This window comes from Glandiceps talaboti, chromosome 15, assembly GCF_964340395.1.
Source record: "Glandiceps talaboti chromosome 15, keGlaTala1.1, whole genome shotgun sequence".
NCBI lineage: Eukaryota > Metazoa > Hemichordata > Enteropneusta > Spengelidae > Glandiceps > Glandiceps talaboti.
In genome coordinates, this window is record NC_135563.1 from 12,512,821 (window position 1) to 12,530,878 (window position 18,058).

An 18,058-nucleotide genomic window follows, 5' to 3' on the forward strand; every position below is an offset into this window, starting at 1 on the left:
CGAGGCAGAATTTAATTGGTTTTAGACTCTCAAGTGATGAAATATAATGAGTAACCTTGCCTCTCTTTGCGTTCTCGTATTAATAATTTACAATGGATGCATCTTCACTGACTACATATAATATATACTGCCTCATACTGTTGTGTGTATAAAAATATACAGTAATAAGATGTGGCCACTCACCATTACAATAATCTGATCAGTTTGAGCATACAATGAAAACTGTGTTCCCTGAAACACAGCATCGTCTACCCTCACAAAATCTTTAGTAACTACATTGTATCGTCTGGCTCTTCAAAAAATCTTGATAACATAATTATTACTACATTCTATTGTCTGACTTTACAAAATATCTTATCAATATTGCAACATTTTTTATCGTCTGGCTCTTATCAAAAACTCTAACCAACATCGCTACATTGTATCGTCTGACGCGATAAAAAGTCTTACTAACATACATGCTACATTTCATTCCCTGGCTCTAAAATAGTTCTTGCAATCATTTACAGTACATTTTATCGCCTGGATCTTCGGAAGATCTTCCTAACTTTGTTACATTTCGTGGTGTGGCTTTGAGAGTAATTGAGCGTAAAAGCGTAATCGGAACCACACATTTGTTTTTATTATGCCTTATATCGAACCAGACGATTACATGAAGTAATATTAGTAACAACTTTTGAAATGTAACATTGAGTCAGACGACGTGCTCTGCTTCAGATAAGACGTTTCTCATTGTATTTCGTTTCGTTTTATATCAACCCAACATTAATTTACAATTGTGCGTTGTTGGTTCACTGTCTTATTAGAAATCGAAATTACATCACATCAAAGTCTCTAAAAGATCTGCATATCGAGATAAGAGTTCAGACAGAACTTGTTTTATGTACATGTAACTCGCGTAAATGTACTGACAACGAATTCTACGAAAGGGAGTATTTCAACACGCTCGAAGGCATATCGAAGTATTACGATGCTAAACCGGGGAAACAGCGTGAGAATTGCGACAAAATGTTAAGATTATCAAAATAGATGTGCAATAAATAATGAATATGTTAACATACAATAATATCATGTTTCTGGGATATATTTAAGTATGTCAGACTTAGCCGTATCAATGGCATGGTTAGCAAATAATATCGTCAGACGACTAACACAACAAACATGGACGTCAATATGTTATACATCGATTAATTTACACTTCGAAATTAAAAATCTGGGTGTTCTGTAATTCACTGACACTAAATTTGGTGAAACCGGATAGTGATATCGCATATTAAGATTATTTTACTGAATATTAAATATCAACATAACACGTGATATGTCACTAGCAAAATGGTACACTTCCTAATTCATATATATATACCCTCCGCCGGTATACCCATTACTTTGGGAATATTTAAAATACTATAGTGCAAATAGACATACTCATCAAGTGAAAGGTATTGTAAACATCCTGGATATGCTATTCTGTCATTTGAGTCCAACGTGTAATCTGAGATGAGTACTCAAACTGTTGAGTTTCCACAGATCGGTAGATTGAGGCATTAGTGTAACTTTTCAATCGGAATGCATCAAAGACGGAATGCAGCGGAGTGAATTGATGAACTGGCTTTTGTATTGGTTATCAGTGTCAGTGTGATAGGGCTATAATTCTTGTTTTTTGCTATCACAAAATCGATTAATATTTGGTACATATTATCAAGATACTATTTGAAGCAATCAGGTCCAAAGGTTAATGCTGAGAGAGAGAGAGAGAGAGAGAGAGAGAGAGAGAGAGAGAGAGAGAGAGAGAGAGAGAGAGAGAGAGAGAGAGAGAGAGAGAGAGAGAGAGAGAGTGAGAGAGAGAGAGAGAGAGAGAGAGAGAGAGAGAGAGAGAGAGAGAGAGAGAGAGAGAGAGAGAGGAGCTCTAAAATGAGCACAAGCACAGTGACTTGTATATTTTAGGTAGTTTACCATACATTAGGCTTATATATAATCACATTAATTCGAAACGTCAAACATTATACTGATTGATAAGGGCTGTATATATATATATATATATATATATATATATATATATATATATATATATATATATATATATATAAATGCATCCATGTATGTATATATATATATGTGTGTATGTTTGTATGTATGTATGTATGTATGTATGTATGTATGTATGTATGTATGTATGTATGTATGTATGTATGTATGTATGTATGTATGTATTTATGAATGTATGTATGTATGCGTATGTGTATGTGTATGTATGTATGTATGTATGTATGTATGTATGTATGTATGTATGTATCACAAAATATTTACTAAAATTGATAAGTTAGGATATAATTAGTGTGTGTTCCCTAATGATGAAGTGTAAATATTTAAAAACGTACAGAATATGTAATCAATTAGTACAGATATTTTGGTGGGTTAAGTCGTTGCCTTCGGAAAGCTCAAAGCAAATCCGTCATAATCATGTCACTACACTGCGGCTTCATGTCCCTTTGAGCTTCGTAAAGAACTAAACCTAGTTGAACGAGGTGAGTTGTTCATATAAAATTCACGCGTCTGTAGAGGAGTCGCAGGCGTGTGATTCAGAGTACGAGAAAATAGTGGACGTCGAAGGCAGTTCGCTGTAAATATTGTCTTTAGTCGATGTCTATATTTCTCGTGCAGCCAAGCGTAGACGAATGGGTTGTATACGGTAGAACTGGTAGCAAACCAATGACACATGATGTAAATCAAGTCATACCATTGAGATCCAAACACCTTCGGATTAATATCCGACACCATCTGAACTGAATAAAGTGGAAACCAGCATACTGCGAATGTTACAACCACAGCAATTAGCAGGCGATTCGTTTTCTGCTTTTTCTTCAGGTCTCTTCTCGCCTGCTCTTCTGTAAACACGCCTGGAACTGCCCGCACAGTCAAAAGATAGGAAATCCTGCCATATACCACGATAACCACAATCAATGGAATTACGTAGACGAGCAGTATGAGCACATAGGTGTACGTGTACTGTGCTTGTCGTAGCGGCCACATCTCAAAGCACACGATGTGATAGCCCAGCAATCGCAAGTCATAACGCCGTGTGTAGTATGCAATGGGGCTCGTTAAGGCAACAGCTAAAGTCCACGAGAGAAATATAATAAGAACACATATATATCTGGGTAAGCGTGGGCTCAAGGGATACATTATCACACTATATCGGTCACAAGCAATCACTACATGTGATGTGATTGACACAAACACAGACACAGCTTGCATGGTTGGCATAAGGCGACACATGGCATCACCAAAGATCCAATCGTCCATTAAACTGTTTGCTAAGGTCCATGGAATACAGAATATGCACATGAGTAAATCAGAAGCCGCCAAGTTGGCGATGAAATAGTTGGTAACATTCTGCATGGATTTGTGGCATGCAACTGTGACTACAATCAAAGCATTTCCTACAGTTCCTATGACGAACACAACAGCGTACAATATAGCAAGAAGCCATGCTAGTTTTCTCACCAGTGCTTTGCCGGCTAGAAGTCCTTCAAACGGGTTTTGTGTACTAGAGTTTGTTAGGTTGTGCTCGTAGGGCCAACTCCATAATGCTCCGTCAACCGAATTCGTAGTGGGGTTATCCATGTTTAACGTCAAAGCAGACTACCAACAAATATACATCAATCTCCTCGGGTGATATGTACGTCCATCTGTTGCCGTTCAGTGCACAAGTGTTATAAACCTTTTGCCAAAACATCTATAGCATCGTATCCGAAAGAGGTTTTCCGCTTCTTATAACCATACAACATTCGGAGAAAGTGTTAACATTTGATGAAGTTGGATGTTCTTTCACAACCCCATGGCCACAACAACACAAGCATAGATGAGACCATCATGATGAGACAGCATGTATGCGAGATCCCGATCTTTGGATGTACATTGTATTACATATCTCTCGTCGATAGTGGTCTGTACGCCGTGTGGAGGAGCTGTGTACGTGTTATGGGCGGCAAACCAAGGCTTTTATAGCAAGCGCATTAGAATAAATGAACGTAGCCCGAGAGACGGCTACCGCTTGAGGTAGCAGCGTTTCGTTGTTGCCACTGTGCATATGATTACGTTTTTGGCCAATCCATTCTTTCGTGTGATTGGATGTCTAATTTACTCCAAATCACCTGAGCTGATATTTAGTACGTGATACACTATTATATCAAAATGCCACTGTGGTTAGTCCGATATACTCCGAGCAGACGATTTGTTTGTTTGTTTGTTTGTTTGTTTGTTTGTTTGTTTGTTTGTTTGTTTGTTTGTTTGTTTGTTTTATTAAGTAAATATTTCAAAAATCAACAGTCTCGACTAAACTTGTTGATGTCATTAAAGTCTATGTAATGATGAATTCAATCTGTTTTAGACTGTTGCGTAAGTTTAGTTCGTTTTGTCGTAAGATGCATGCATGCATGCATGACAAACTTACTAAAGACGTCCATGCAATTTTGCAATCCGGGTATATACTTTGACATACTGGTAAATAATTATGTTTACCGTACACCAGATGTGTTAATAAGATTATCATGGTCGTTCTAGATAAAGGTAGTACATTGACTTAGTATATATATATGCTTCGGAAATAAAAATGTTAAACTTGAAATTTCCTATCGTTTTATAGAGACAAATTTAGAATCAACTCAATTCTAACCGAGAAAGAAAGAAAATCATACGTCAGTGTACAGTTGTGTTGAAATAGAAGATATCAAATGTGATAACGCGTTGCCCCTGACAATCGACTAATTTGCCCTGGTTTGAATATGAATGCGAACGTGTATATATGATAATAAGAGATGAGGATGGGGTTGTATATTGAACACCATCAAGTCATCACCACAAAGGGAGACGTGGTATTAGTAGGATACTGTTTACTGTTTACCGCTGTTGAAAATGGAATTATGACGATATCTCCTGAAACAAAGTGATGAACCCTCAACAAATTTATTTGATTATTTTGAAAGGGAAAGGAACATGCTTTCATTTCGCAAATATTGAATTATAAAGAAATTTTAAGAAGATTTGATTTTCAGGGAAATCGATCCCCGAGGTACATATTCAGTCTTAATGTTAATATTGAACGAGAAGTGCGTTGGATATTTCCATAGTCCCACTCGTAAAAGGATTTCTCTTTTAAAAAAGCGCTCGTGGTATCTTATCAGACTCGAGTATGGCTTCACCGCATGGCACAAGGTAGGCTATTGTAACACGTAATTGCCATGATGCAGTCTTCAATGATTAGCTCAGACCCTTACGTGGTGCGGACTAGCGTAGAAGTATAAACAACCTCCTTGGACTAGTCACGCATAGTGACCTCAATTTGCATAGAGCATACACTAGTCACATTTTATTTACCATAGGGCATTGTTTACGTCTTACCCGCGACTTGCTTTTACCATGCAAAGAATATGAAATAAAACACTTATTGCTTGGCCTTCATCGGGTCCTAGTACCGCTCATATTACGCCTTGTGCTGTTATGTACTAGGTAGCAACTATTTCTCATAACTTCCAGCCTCGGAAAGTAGCCTCATGCTACACAGCAGCCCTCAAGGTAATAGAAAGCTACTCTTGCCCTCATAGCCAGGCAATAGTGTGTATTATAACACACCGCAGGCTCAACTCTCGGCCGTTATTGGTCAATGCGACATTACCTGTTATGGAGCATTCTCACGTTGTTCCACGATAAATGAAGTAGCAGGCACTAATTAATAGAACTAGTCCCTAGCGATTAGGTCCATTGCTTAGTACCTATTGATGATGTCATCTATGCGCGCGAATACAGACATTTTCAAAGAACAACAAATTGTAAACATGTCTGGCTCTTCTGCAACTACGACCGCAAGCAGCGGCCAAAGCACTAAATTTTTTGCTTGATTCGTCGAAATTACGGAAGAAGAGCTGGCCAACAACTGTAAAAACAAAACAAAGGCAGTAATCGAGACAGCGGTTGGTATTTTTGAGAACTATTGCGCCGTCATTGGGACAACTCTCATGGTTATTGAACATTGCGCAATGCAAACGAACTCTGCTTGCTGGAGAAGTTTGTCATATTTATTTTAGTGTGCTGTGGTGTGTGATTCGTGTTCGGGACTAGCCAGTTACACCAAAACAGTCTCGTTTCCCCTTTGGCTTTGCCCTCGGGGAGAACGAGACTGTTTTGGTGTAACCGGCTAGTCACTCGGGAACAAACGTACGCTAACGCCAGAATAATGTCAGTCAACATGTGTACAATATTGACCACCATGGTGACACCCACGTTCTAATGATGAAAAAGCCAATGTCCGTATTATGATAATGAGCGGAAATTCGTTTTCCACCTTGAGACATTTGCATCATATTATCGCTTTTAAGTCGTGATCCAGAAGTTCTTATTGTGTTTATTTAGAGACAGTATAGGTTCATGTTAACGTTTATTATACTCTTACTCGCCATTAATACATCCTGCGGATGACAATCCAAAATCATTTTCCAAAACAAGGCGGCCTTCAGAATTCACGTCATAAGTGGGATGAAATGATAGGGGGAAATGGAAATGGAGGGGCACATTGAAATGGAAGGGGGGGGGCTTGATGTGTTGTACTGATTGAAAGGAGGACTGTAACTTTGTTTCTACAATGGCATGGTAATGAAGGATGTGTGCACAATTTTAAGGGTTACACAGTCCGTGTCATATTAGAGTTCACTGTCTATATCCGATACAATCACGCAGAAACCAGTCTGATAGCAAGATTGAATGAACACAGTTTTGTACGACATTTTGTCTAACTAAACGGAACTACCATGCCACCACGCAGTCTTCAATTCCCCGACATCAAAATATTGGTGCCCGCGTGTACCCGCATCTATAGTTGCAATAATTATACATTTAAATGGTTTATTTCATTCTAAATAGACAAGCAAAGTGGTAGAGTAATCTCTTATTTGTGTCTCCGTGGTTGTATCAAACAGAGCCAATGAACACTAACATGAAACGGGTTGTATTGTTTTGCATTGGTAGGCCATGTGAATATTCATCAACATTTTAGCTTATGTACTGAATATATACAGCTCACAGGTTCCTTTCCCCAAACGAAATTTAAAACTACGACTGAGAAGTTTTGAAAATATTGAGGGCGCTCGAAATGTCACATACATTGTATACATACTGTCTTGTTTTACCTGTCATTAATTACAGTAATGTGTTATTTCTTCAAAATTCATATACAAGGTCTACGTAATTTACGTATTACGTCAGTTTTTCATTTTAACATATAGATTGAGCCCTAAAAACGATCTGAAACTTTACTGGTGAAAAAAGTTCAATCATGCCAGTTTCCTTCTTCCCAATCCAAGAAAAAATAATTTGGCACGAACAGTTTACTGAAATGATCTATACTAAATTCTGTTACTATTAGCCATCATGAACAAGTATATAATAAGAGTGCTTTTACGAAGGAAACCTCTAAAGATAATATAAAATCCGGGTCATTCCTACAAAGAAAGATTTAACTCCACTTAATTCTTAAGGAGCTCTCAGGCCTTGAAAGAAGCCAAATTGTGAAATTGTTATTCATGTATATTCATTTTTTTTTGTCAACCGATGTGAAACTCAACTCATACTTTTCAAAGGGTAACTCGACTATATCTATAATGGACAGTGGACATTTTATCATTGATTTTGTTATATAATGTTAATACTGATAATAACATCAAGGTTTTCTTGTTAAAGAAGGGAATTAGCTAGATTTCCTGTTGACGGTTCAAGGTAGTCTGATCCCGCTAACACGTACACACTATAAACTTTACATATACTGGGGGGCTATTACAATGGACTCCGTCTGTCCGTCCCTCCATAATACCTCATTTCTCTGACATGCAATATCTAATATCATTGAAACTTGTCACGAAGGTGGTATATCCTATGGGACATATGAACGACACTTTGCTTAACGACATGTGCAAATTTGAACGAATTGCGGCCACATTTGTTAAAAACAATGATTACTACATAACTATACATTCATAATACATTCAAGTGTCTATCCCACTATCATCAGGTGAAAGCGTTTGATGTTTATCTGGACTTTCAGCGTCAATTATCAAAATCAAGCCATTGCTTGCATTTTCTTACAGACAGTATGTATTTGCTGCCAATTCGTTTTCAATTATGTTTTTAGGTAGTACAGAAGACGAGAAACATAGCTACACAAGCATTACCTTTGATGCCAATGTAACGTTTTTGCGGAATAGCGGCCATATGTTTAGTTAAAAAGTCAATATTTTCTTCATAACCAAAAGCATGTTAATACATAGACTACATTTAGTGTCTACCCAATATTATCAGGCGCAAGCTTGCTTTTGAGACATGGGGTCAAATATCATTTTTCATAATAAATAAATAAATATCATACATTTTTTTATGTTGGGTACAGTTTTTAAATCAAAACAGGGAAATACGCATATGCATTTATTTAAACTAACTGTCACAGAATGATGTGAATTGATTCAGAGACTGTGTTTTCTACTAAAACTTGTTACAGTTATCTTCTGGTCTGAGATATCCGTTTGTGTTTTTTTATTTCCGTTGATTAAGTCGTTGTAAATAACTAGAAACAATAATGCCATAAGAAAATATCTCAACGACAACATTCGCTAATTTAAACAAAAAATGGGGTTGTATAAATTGGGTTATTTTAATATATTTATTGGAGTCGAGAGTTTAGCTAGTTTATAGCAATCATTCTGATAAATCTGACGTCACAACACTGTTGGCTTTATCGGCATAACTAAAGTCCAAGATCAAATTCGTTGTTTTATTGCCTGAAGTGTAATGATTAAAGTTCTATCAAAATCGACCCCTGAAAATATCAAGAACAATAAGCAGCTAGCATGCCAGGCTTGTTCTAACCTTGACTACAATCTACGTGAATTCCCTCCTATTAAGAGTACTTATCCGAGGCTACTACTATGGCAGTATACACAAGTTGACTGATCGCGATGGCAACAGCACATGATACGTCTATTTCCTCTAGGGATTGTGGGTCACCTCAACACTGACAGTTTCCTGAGGGCGAAGGGAAAGAGTCAATATTGGAGTGACCCACAGGCCCAGGAAAAATTGACGTATGATGTTGAACGAGTACTATCAGTCAACATGTGTTTCTTAACACATCACATCATTAATACCGTATTGTATATGTCGTGCCTGAAAAGTAGACGGCACATTGAGACGGCACACCACAGTAAGTTTGTTTGATAGTTTGTTAGTTTTTTTGTTTGTTTGTTTGTTTGTTTGTTTGTTTGTATGTTTGTTTGTCTGTTTGTCTGTTTGTTTGTTTGTTTGTTTGTTTGTTTGTTTGTTTGTTTGTTTGCGTGTTTGTTTGTTTGTTTGTTCGTTCGTCCGTCTGTTCGTTTAATTGTTTGTTGAGGGTTGTGATTGTTTGGAAGAGTTGGCAAAACGATGGTGGCCTCTTTAGCGATATGGATGGTTGGCCTGGCAAGCGTTCCCATGGCCACCACTCGCAGTCTGCGGTAATTCAAACTCCACATTCTATCTTGTACTCAATCCTAGCAAAACCTATCATTTCAAACGAAGTTATCTAGCTTTGATTCAATATATATGTAACTTGGAGAACCAGCTCACAAGGAAGATTTTTTGGCATGCTTAAGAACCCAAACAGCAGTTACAGGTGACGCATTCGGTCTGGTATGATAGCTAAATAGTCCAAATCAAATAGACATATTTGGTACTTTTTGTTTAGTTAGATATAAATTACTAATTATAGCGTACAACCTGAACTAAACAGTATTGAATCACTTTTGGATACACGTATTTGTTTAGCTGTAAACATAATATGGCACAATATATCCAATCAAATTGATTTTTGCGTCTGCATTTAAAAATCATGCGCAATGATGATTTCAACCTGTTACCGTACTACAGACGGAGAATATTGAATATGTAATCAACATTTACAGCATCAAATTATTGATAATGTAACCATTTCATGTGGATGTATTGTTTTTTTTCTTTGATAACAACCCATTTGTAGCTTGAACGTTATTCGCCATGATGTAATAACATACAAACTGATACCGCGGTGTTCTTGGTATATGCTACCAATGACTTGTTTGTTAAGCTTATGACTAAAAGTCAGTAATGATATTGATATATCGATTCAAGTTGTCTTTGTATGTACTGGTAGAAATATCAATGACACCATGCCATGCTTTATCTATCATACCTGCCTCAATATACGCGTTATATAGTTCCTTGGGAATAAGGTGGTAAACCACGAAACAAGTGCCACGGTCAAATAATAACCTCGCAAACGAACACACTGGGATTTGTTAATATTTGTCGAGTGAACAAAAATATTTTTAAAAATAAGGTATAAATGTTACTTTTTGTCATCATTATTTCAATCCAATTAGATTGCCAACATCTTAAACGTGTTAATAACAATTTCTTTTGTCGCGTATATTGCCCATGGGTAATGGATACTTCACTTGCCAGGTATTTACACTGGATGTTCCCATATGACGCAAAGGCAAGATAATATTATATATGACATGTACTTTATTAGCATAGTGACAAGATTTACGTGCTAATAATGTGATTTTATGTTTATTTTCATTTGGATCGACAGGAATGCTATTGAAATGACGTCAGTCTGAGAGTGTTTTTATTTAAAGCCTTATTTTCAATTTTCTTGATATATTCTATAGTATTTAAGACCTTTATCACGCCACTGATTTCTTCATTTGAGGTCGAATTCGATCGCTGTTCCATTATTTGCCATCACCCCACCCCTCCGGTCAAAGAGGTGAACATGATCACATCTATCTTTTTTAATACAATTTCTGGATGCAGTCTTTTGACATAAAATGTCTTTGGCATTTTTAACTCAATGTCTGTAATTGTGAACATTCCCTTTCATCTAAAACATGCATGCTTCGATACCATACAGAGGGCAATTTGTTTTTACGCAGATCTTTTAATTTATTCAATTCCGTGCGAGATATTGATCTATTTTGTTAGAGTGAGAATGTTTAAATCAAGTCTTTTGAACAAATAAATAGACTTGTAAGTTTCGTACGTTTGCCTCATTTCTCATACATTATCTTCGTCCAATTCTGTACTGTATATCTTATACATTTTTTTCTATTGCAGAATATTCAGAGTCTCCTACCTGTAGTCATATTTAATAATAATGTATAAATGAATGAATGAATGAATGAATGAATGAATGAATGAATGAATGGATGGATGGATGGATGGATGGATGGATGGATAATGAATGAATGAATGAATGAATGAATGAATGAATGAATGAATGAATGAATGAATGAATGAATGAATGAATGAATGAATGAATCTCTGAGTGAAATATATATGGCTGATTGTTTGTCATGTAACTGCGCGACATATGTAAGAACATTTATATTTTGATCATTTACAACTTGTAACACTCAAATAAAACGTTAGCGTGATTTGCCGCAATTGTTTCTAGCATCCACGTCAAGTGTGAAAGTATACTAGTTTCAATTGCTCTAATCATCAGCACAGTGTCCGGTGTCTCTTGATGTAATCGATCTGTAAACAATGGTAACAGTGCAAAGGAAGTACATAGTCAATAACTAGAGTGGAAACATAGATGCCATAGAACACTGTCTGGATCTCAAGTGAGACCTAAACTAATCCTTGCTGTGGAAGCTATCATTCATTGCAATCAGTCTGCTGTGCTTTAGCAGAAAACTCATTTTTACAAACTGAATACAGTTGAAAGGCCATACTTGGCGTATAATTAAAGCATTTGAGAATATATTTTAAAACTTTATACGAATGCTATAAATGTTTTTGATAAGTGACACGCAAAGTGCTTTACTTCAGTGCTAAGGGTTGTATAAGATCTCACCGGTACATTTCAATCATAAATACAGTTCACTTTGCCGCATGAGAAACTTGATTGTAATTAAACAAAGCAAAGGTTGAAATTAACAGTTTATAACACCTGAAGATCTTTACAATAAAGGAAGGTCGTGTCCATATCCTGAACGAATACATTGAATAACCAACATTTAAGTACTTCCCGCTTAACCATTTCAATGTAGTCGAGAAAATTGGATTGGCTTTAATTCAAAGTTATAACCCATGTATGTGATATGATGAACTATTGCTTTCTACTCATCATTTAACTTAGAGGTAGACATGTTTACACGTTTACAGGTAATTGAAACGGAGATGGGATGGCGGTTATCTGATTTGCTAAGTGGTTCAATCAAATTTCCCTGTTCACAATTTTTCCATCAATCTGTCCTCGTTTTTATATCAGAATACAAAGACGATAGAATATGAGGAAGTTAAGTCTATTGACAATTTCTATTGAATTTCTTATTAATGTTGTCCTTCACACTTTTTGTAAATATATTTCTCCTCATAAATATCGGTTACCAAGGTGCCGGTATTTCTTCTTTTATCATACTGGCGATGTTTTGTCTGAAACCGATGAATAGGTTAATTGAAGTTTGTGTTTCTGAAGATGCCGTTTCATTATATCAATTTGATTGAACATCACTATAATAGCGAGTTTCGATAACAGGTACCGTAATTGAGGTTCGCCTATTAAAGGGGATTGTTGTGTACGTTTGAGTTTGTACGTTTTGTTTTGTTTTTGTTTTGTTTTTGGGGGGGGGCGTAAATTCCTCTGTATATTGACATGGTACTCACAGTATTCAACTTACTTCTTAAGCATACTAATCATCACTTGTAATTGACTTAACTCAAATCTGGCATTAAGATGTGACTTATAAAATATTCCATGACGTAATTTATGGTACGTATGAAATATGTTGAGGACATTCCTACCATTTAATTAATCAATTGTTCTAAGACAATTATAATGTTATAGAAGGCATGCAACAATGTTAATATCACACTACTACAGTTTAATCGAAGTTTCCTGAGAAGTATTTGTACTTGAGTAAAATGCTTCTAAACTCAACTTGTACCACTTTAGGCACATTTATCAGTGTAATACATTTTATTAAAGCAAGCGATATCAATCTATGATGTGTGTAATTTCGTATGTGTCGTTCACGTTTGCCGTAACTAGACTGTTAAACTACCCAATGTATTCTAATGTATGGCAAATAGTTTTCGTGACATCTTGAATAAACTTCGATAGAGAAATATAGAGACATACAGACGGACGGACAGAGACAGGCAGACAGACAGACAGACAGACAGACAGACAGACAGACAGACAGACAGACAGACAGACAGACAGACAGACAGACAGACAGACAGACAGACAGACAGACAGACAGACGGACGGAAGGAGGGAGACACTAATGCAGTTCCACAAGAGAGCCTGAGAAAGAGATAAACAGAGTGACAAACAGGTTGTGACAAGCTGATGTTTTATTCACCATCAAGTATATTAACACGATAAAGTCGTATTACAGATAGATTTGTAATGTTCAGATTGCTTCAAAATAATTTAGACGCTATTAAAAAAGAAAATTGACACCTCGAAATGTGAAAAGTGCCATTCAGTGTTTCTTCATTAAGGGAGGTGAATGAATACAACAAAATGTCTGAATACAATCATGATTGAAATCACAAAGTCGACTATTAACTTGAGTTGCTGCCATTGACAAGGACGAAGTAATCAGTGGCTGATAGGCAAATGGAATTTGGAAGTGGTAAATGTAACTTTGAGAATAATTTGAATTAAAAATGGTCTGAACAATCGGACCACTTTGCTATATTCAAACTATGGTTTTAATGTGTTGCCATCCCTATGTTTGACTATCTGAAGAGACAATATACTACAAGAGGTATCAAAAAAGTATGCAATGATCGGTTTGGTATGTTTTCATATTTCCCAATTATAGAAGCTTGTCTATAATCGTTATAATCAGAGGAATAAACAAAACCAAACAAACAAACAAACAAACAGTCTTGTGAAACCTACTTATTTTAGCCTTACCTTGATCTGCTTTACCACCCCTCATTGAGTAGATTATTTGATATATTTCAGTCCAACTGCCTTTTAGGTGATGTTCACATATTCACAGTGTTTGCCTTCAACTAGCTATTTGCTATTTGCAGTACTAGATAATGAAATTCTCCAACATGCAAAAATCAACTGTACTTTGTTTTTTGTATGTATGTATGTATGTATGTATGTATGTATGTATGTATGTATGTATGTATGTATGTATGTATGTATGTATATGTATATATGTATGTATGTATGTGTGTGTGTATGTATGTATGTATGTATGTATGTATGTGACTGTGTGTGTGTGGGGAGGGGTTGCTTTGTTATCTCATCACGTACGACACACGTACACTTAAGTTTTATTTTTCCCTTCAAGTCATATAGATAAAATTCTTTAGTGGAAATAATGAAGGATCGTGTTTCAAGTTCATGCTTTTAGTACCTGAAGAGACACACACATATAATTTGCGTTGCGTTGGCTGCTTGTCCATCTTATTCACCCCATGCGTTTATTTTATTATGTATTCATTTATTTCCAATGATGACCCACGGGACAAGTCCCATCAACAGGCTCCAACAATACAATTATACAAAACATACACCACAATATGACCGAACTAAAAGTGCATTTGAATGGGAAGACGGGACAAACATTAACACATTTTCCACAATAAAAACAACCTGTATCACATTTATACAATAACACTTAAACTCATCAACTGAGAAAAAAAGTCAAAACACATTATAAAACAAGCTGGCGAAGTAAAGTCATAAAACATATCGCCAAATATATCAATCGGTGAATTGTTCTGTACAGTTTCATTAAAACACCTCATGCTCCTAATTAAAGGCGGGTATTTACTAATATTTATGCGACTTCACCTTTCCCTAAATACAGTCTGATTCCGTAAGAGTCTAGATGGAGCATTGAAATCAAGCCTTGATAAAATGTAAGAACTACTATTTATTCTATTAGCACAATTATACAAAAACCTTAAATCCATATTCTATTGACAACAAGAATAATCCCATGTAATTATCATGAAGATAACACTAATGCGGTGACCAAGGACTGAAACAGCCCTTTAAAAGCACTACATAAACACATTAACACCCGTGGAGCACCTGTGTGTTTTAATTGGTTATTGACACTGCAACGTTTAACAGACTACAGCCACACAAATAATTGGATAATAAATATCTGAGAGACTCTGTGAGACGATTTAAGATCTTGGGTGAGAAGAATGAAATATCAAGTTTCCCCAGATTTCCCTTTACAATAATCAATGAATGTTTTATCCACCTTATATGCAATAACATTCTCAAAGTGTAAATATTTCTAAATTCGTGTTGACATTTAAACATGTACGTCAAAACGCACACGATGCAATTAACCCCCGACAGACACAATTTCCACCAAAGTGTCGTGATATGAAAAATTGGCAAAGGGGTCGAGTACTTGAAGCTGCTGAAAGACGACTCTCCAAACAAATTATAGACAATTATAGAAGGAAGGGAGATCTGCCCCGGAAATTTCTAGACACGATGAAGTATCATTGGAGGTAGGGCATTCTTTGTGATTAGACTTTAGTCACTTGATGAATGCGTGGCTCCATGGTGGGTAAACCTCTTTACGGGAAGATTAAAAAGGAACTCTTGCTCTCATCACGACAGTACAATTTTCTTCACGTCTTTCTAAATTCCCAACCTTTATTTTATTGTCTTATTTTTGCCATTTTATAAAAAGTATGTATGTATGTATGTATGTATGTATGTATGTATGTATGTATGTATGTATGTATGTATGCATGCATGCACGCACGCACGCACGCACGTATGTATGCACGTACGTACGTACGTAGGTATGCACGTACGTACGTACATGTACGTACGTAGTTACGTATGTATGTATGTATGTATGTATGTATGTAAGTATGTATGTATGTATGTATGTATGTATGCATGTATGTATGTATGTATGTGTGTGTCTGTGTGTACGTGCGTCGTTATCTATGTTTTTGTTTGTTTGTTTGTTTGTTTGTTTGTTTGTTTGTTGGTAACACGTTTCTCGGGCTCCTTGTGTACAAACTTGTGATCGGACGTTTCATTTGATTCCGTTAGCAATAAACATCTGTTCAATTAATCTAAAATCCTCATTCGGCGATTATTAGGAAAGGTGTGCACATGTGGCAGGAATCTGCCAAGTGTTTTTTTTCAAAGCGTAGATATACATTGCCTCCTGATCTCCATTTGTAAAAGTCAAAGCTATATGGCATTTGCCTTTGATAAAACCCGATAAGAATTTCATTTCCGGATGCACATATCAGATCAAAATCTATGAAGTGATGATTTCTTCATTGTACCAGGAGAGATTAGTACTTTTACGTATACACATATACCCTGGCAATCTCAATTTATCAGTCGCCTGATCATGATGATCACAGAAGAAGCGTGAAAGTCCAAGTAACGACTCACAACATCCTTATTTCTAGTATTAAGTTATTATTAATTTGCTTATTTTGAAAGTAATTAATCAACCAATCGTTGAAACACATATACGTGATTTTAATTTTTTTTTCAACCACCGTTTTTTTTTCGAACGACTTTACAAAAAGTTTTAAAATATTCAATATAACTGGGAAAATCGAGGTAGGATAGGAATGTGCACCTTATATATCAGTCACACGTTGATTACTTTTTACGGATGTTAGAACTACGTCATTATCAAAAGTTCAAAGGTCAACCGATACACATGTATGGATGCAGTGCGTTTTGTAACAATTCGAATGCTTCAGAACGTATATACGCACTGATTAAGTTCTAAAGCTTTGTTGCGTTTTTTCTCTTGTTGACATCAAAAGTTGCTTTGGTCTTAATCACTGTGCTAGTTCTTACCAAATTAAACTTCTGAGCACCAGGCGGAATTCGGCTGCACTTATTTCTTTGAAGCCCGAGTTCACGTCAGGAAACAGGATTATCTGCTCAGAAACAAAATTTGATTGCACGTCCCTACAGATAGTTATTAACTGGGTTTTCGAAACATTGGTATGGACCCGCTGCACGCGTGTGCAAATCGGACGGCGTACCTAGTTACTGTCCAGGTTTTCGTAGCATGGGACCCAAGCAAGGTGCGCATGTGCGAACCAGACGACTGGCATACTGGCATACTTTACCTTGTATTTACAACCGTTTTGCATTTGGAAAAAAAAATTATATGACCAAGCGAGTATTCTTGTTAAAAGCACATGAAGCGACGGAAACAACCAAATGATTACAATATTTAGAAGCATGACACGTTTTGTTATTAATTCAATACTTCCAATGACACTCTCCATATGTCATTTGTATTATGAGCGGAGGAGCGTATCTTGTTTCACCTACTATACAGCGTAGGTGTTCTTGATAGATGACTTCTGTCAATTAAGTATAATAACTGAGTGTGGTAGTGTTGATGGCTATAGCTAATTATACCACAGACAAGGACGCATTCCTTGTTTTCCATGTCAGTAAATGTCCTTGCAATTGGCTCAGACCACAAGTCGCAACATAGACATTGGAGAAACTCCACCGTGGTCTCACTTACAGGCTTATCTAGACGGTTTTGATGTAAATCTTTCCGTACCTGAGCTGTAAAATCTACTTTTCTCTCTATTTATATATCTAACCGTTGTCGGTTTATGAGGTATATCTCTTCATAATGTTTAACTTCATAGAATTATCCCTTCCTGTATATTTTTTGAGATGTTTCTTATTGCCAAAAATCACACGTTTATGACCCGATAATTTTGTTTGAAACTACCAATTAGGAATCCTCAATAACGTCCCTAACAAATAAAACGGTCATCCACCAAGCAGTTTTTGTCGGTCACAAACAGAGACAATTCACCATGCCTACTATGGCACTACTGAACCCCAGTTCAGTTGTGCTAAAAGCTTCAATATGAATAGTGTCTTTGAAAGATTTGCACATTTGATGAATACAGTTTTTCTCATTTGTGTAAATAGACGTCTGACTGAGTACTTACTTAACTGTCAGCATACATGTAA

General features: G+C 36.2%; 1 protein-coding gene across 1 annotated transcript; it reads right to left on the reverse strand.

Annotated features, from left to right (window-relative positions):
* Positions 1-2,466: 2,466 nt before the first annotated feature.
* Positions 2,467-3,624, reverse strand: LOC144446225 (prolactin-releasing peptide receptor-like). Its single transcript, XM_078135977.1, has one exon. The coding sequence runs from the start codon at positions 3,622-3,624 to the stop codon at positions 2,467-2,469; it is 1,158 nt and encodes a 385-aa protein (XP_077992103.1).
* Between the last annotated feature and the right edge of the window lie 14,434 nt (positions 3,625-18,058).

What these genes read in the sequence shown, in the direction of transcription:
- LOC144446225 (XM_078135977.1), bottom strand. Translation starts at nt 3,624, where the DNA reads ATGGATAACCCCACTACGAATTCGGTTGACGGAGCATTATGGAGTTGG.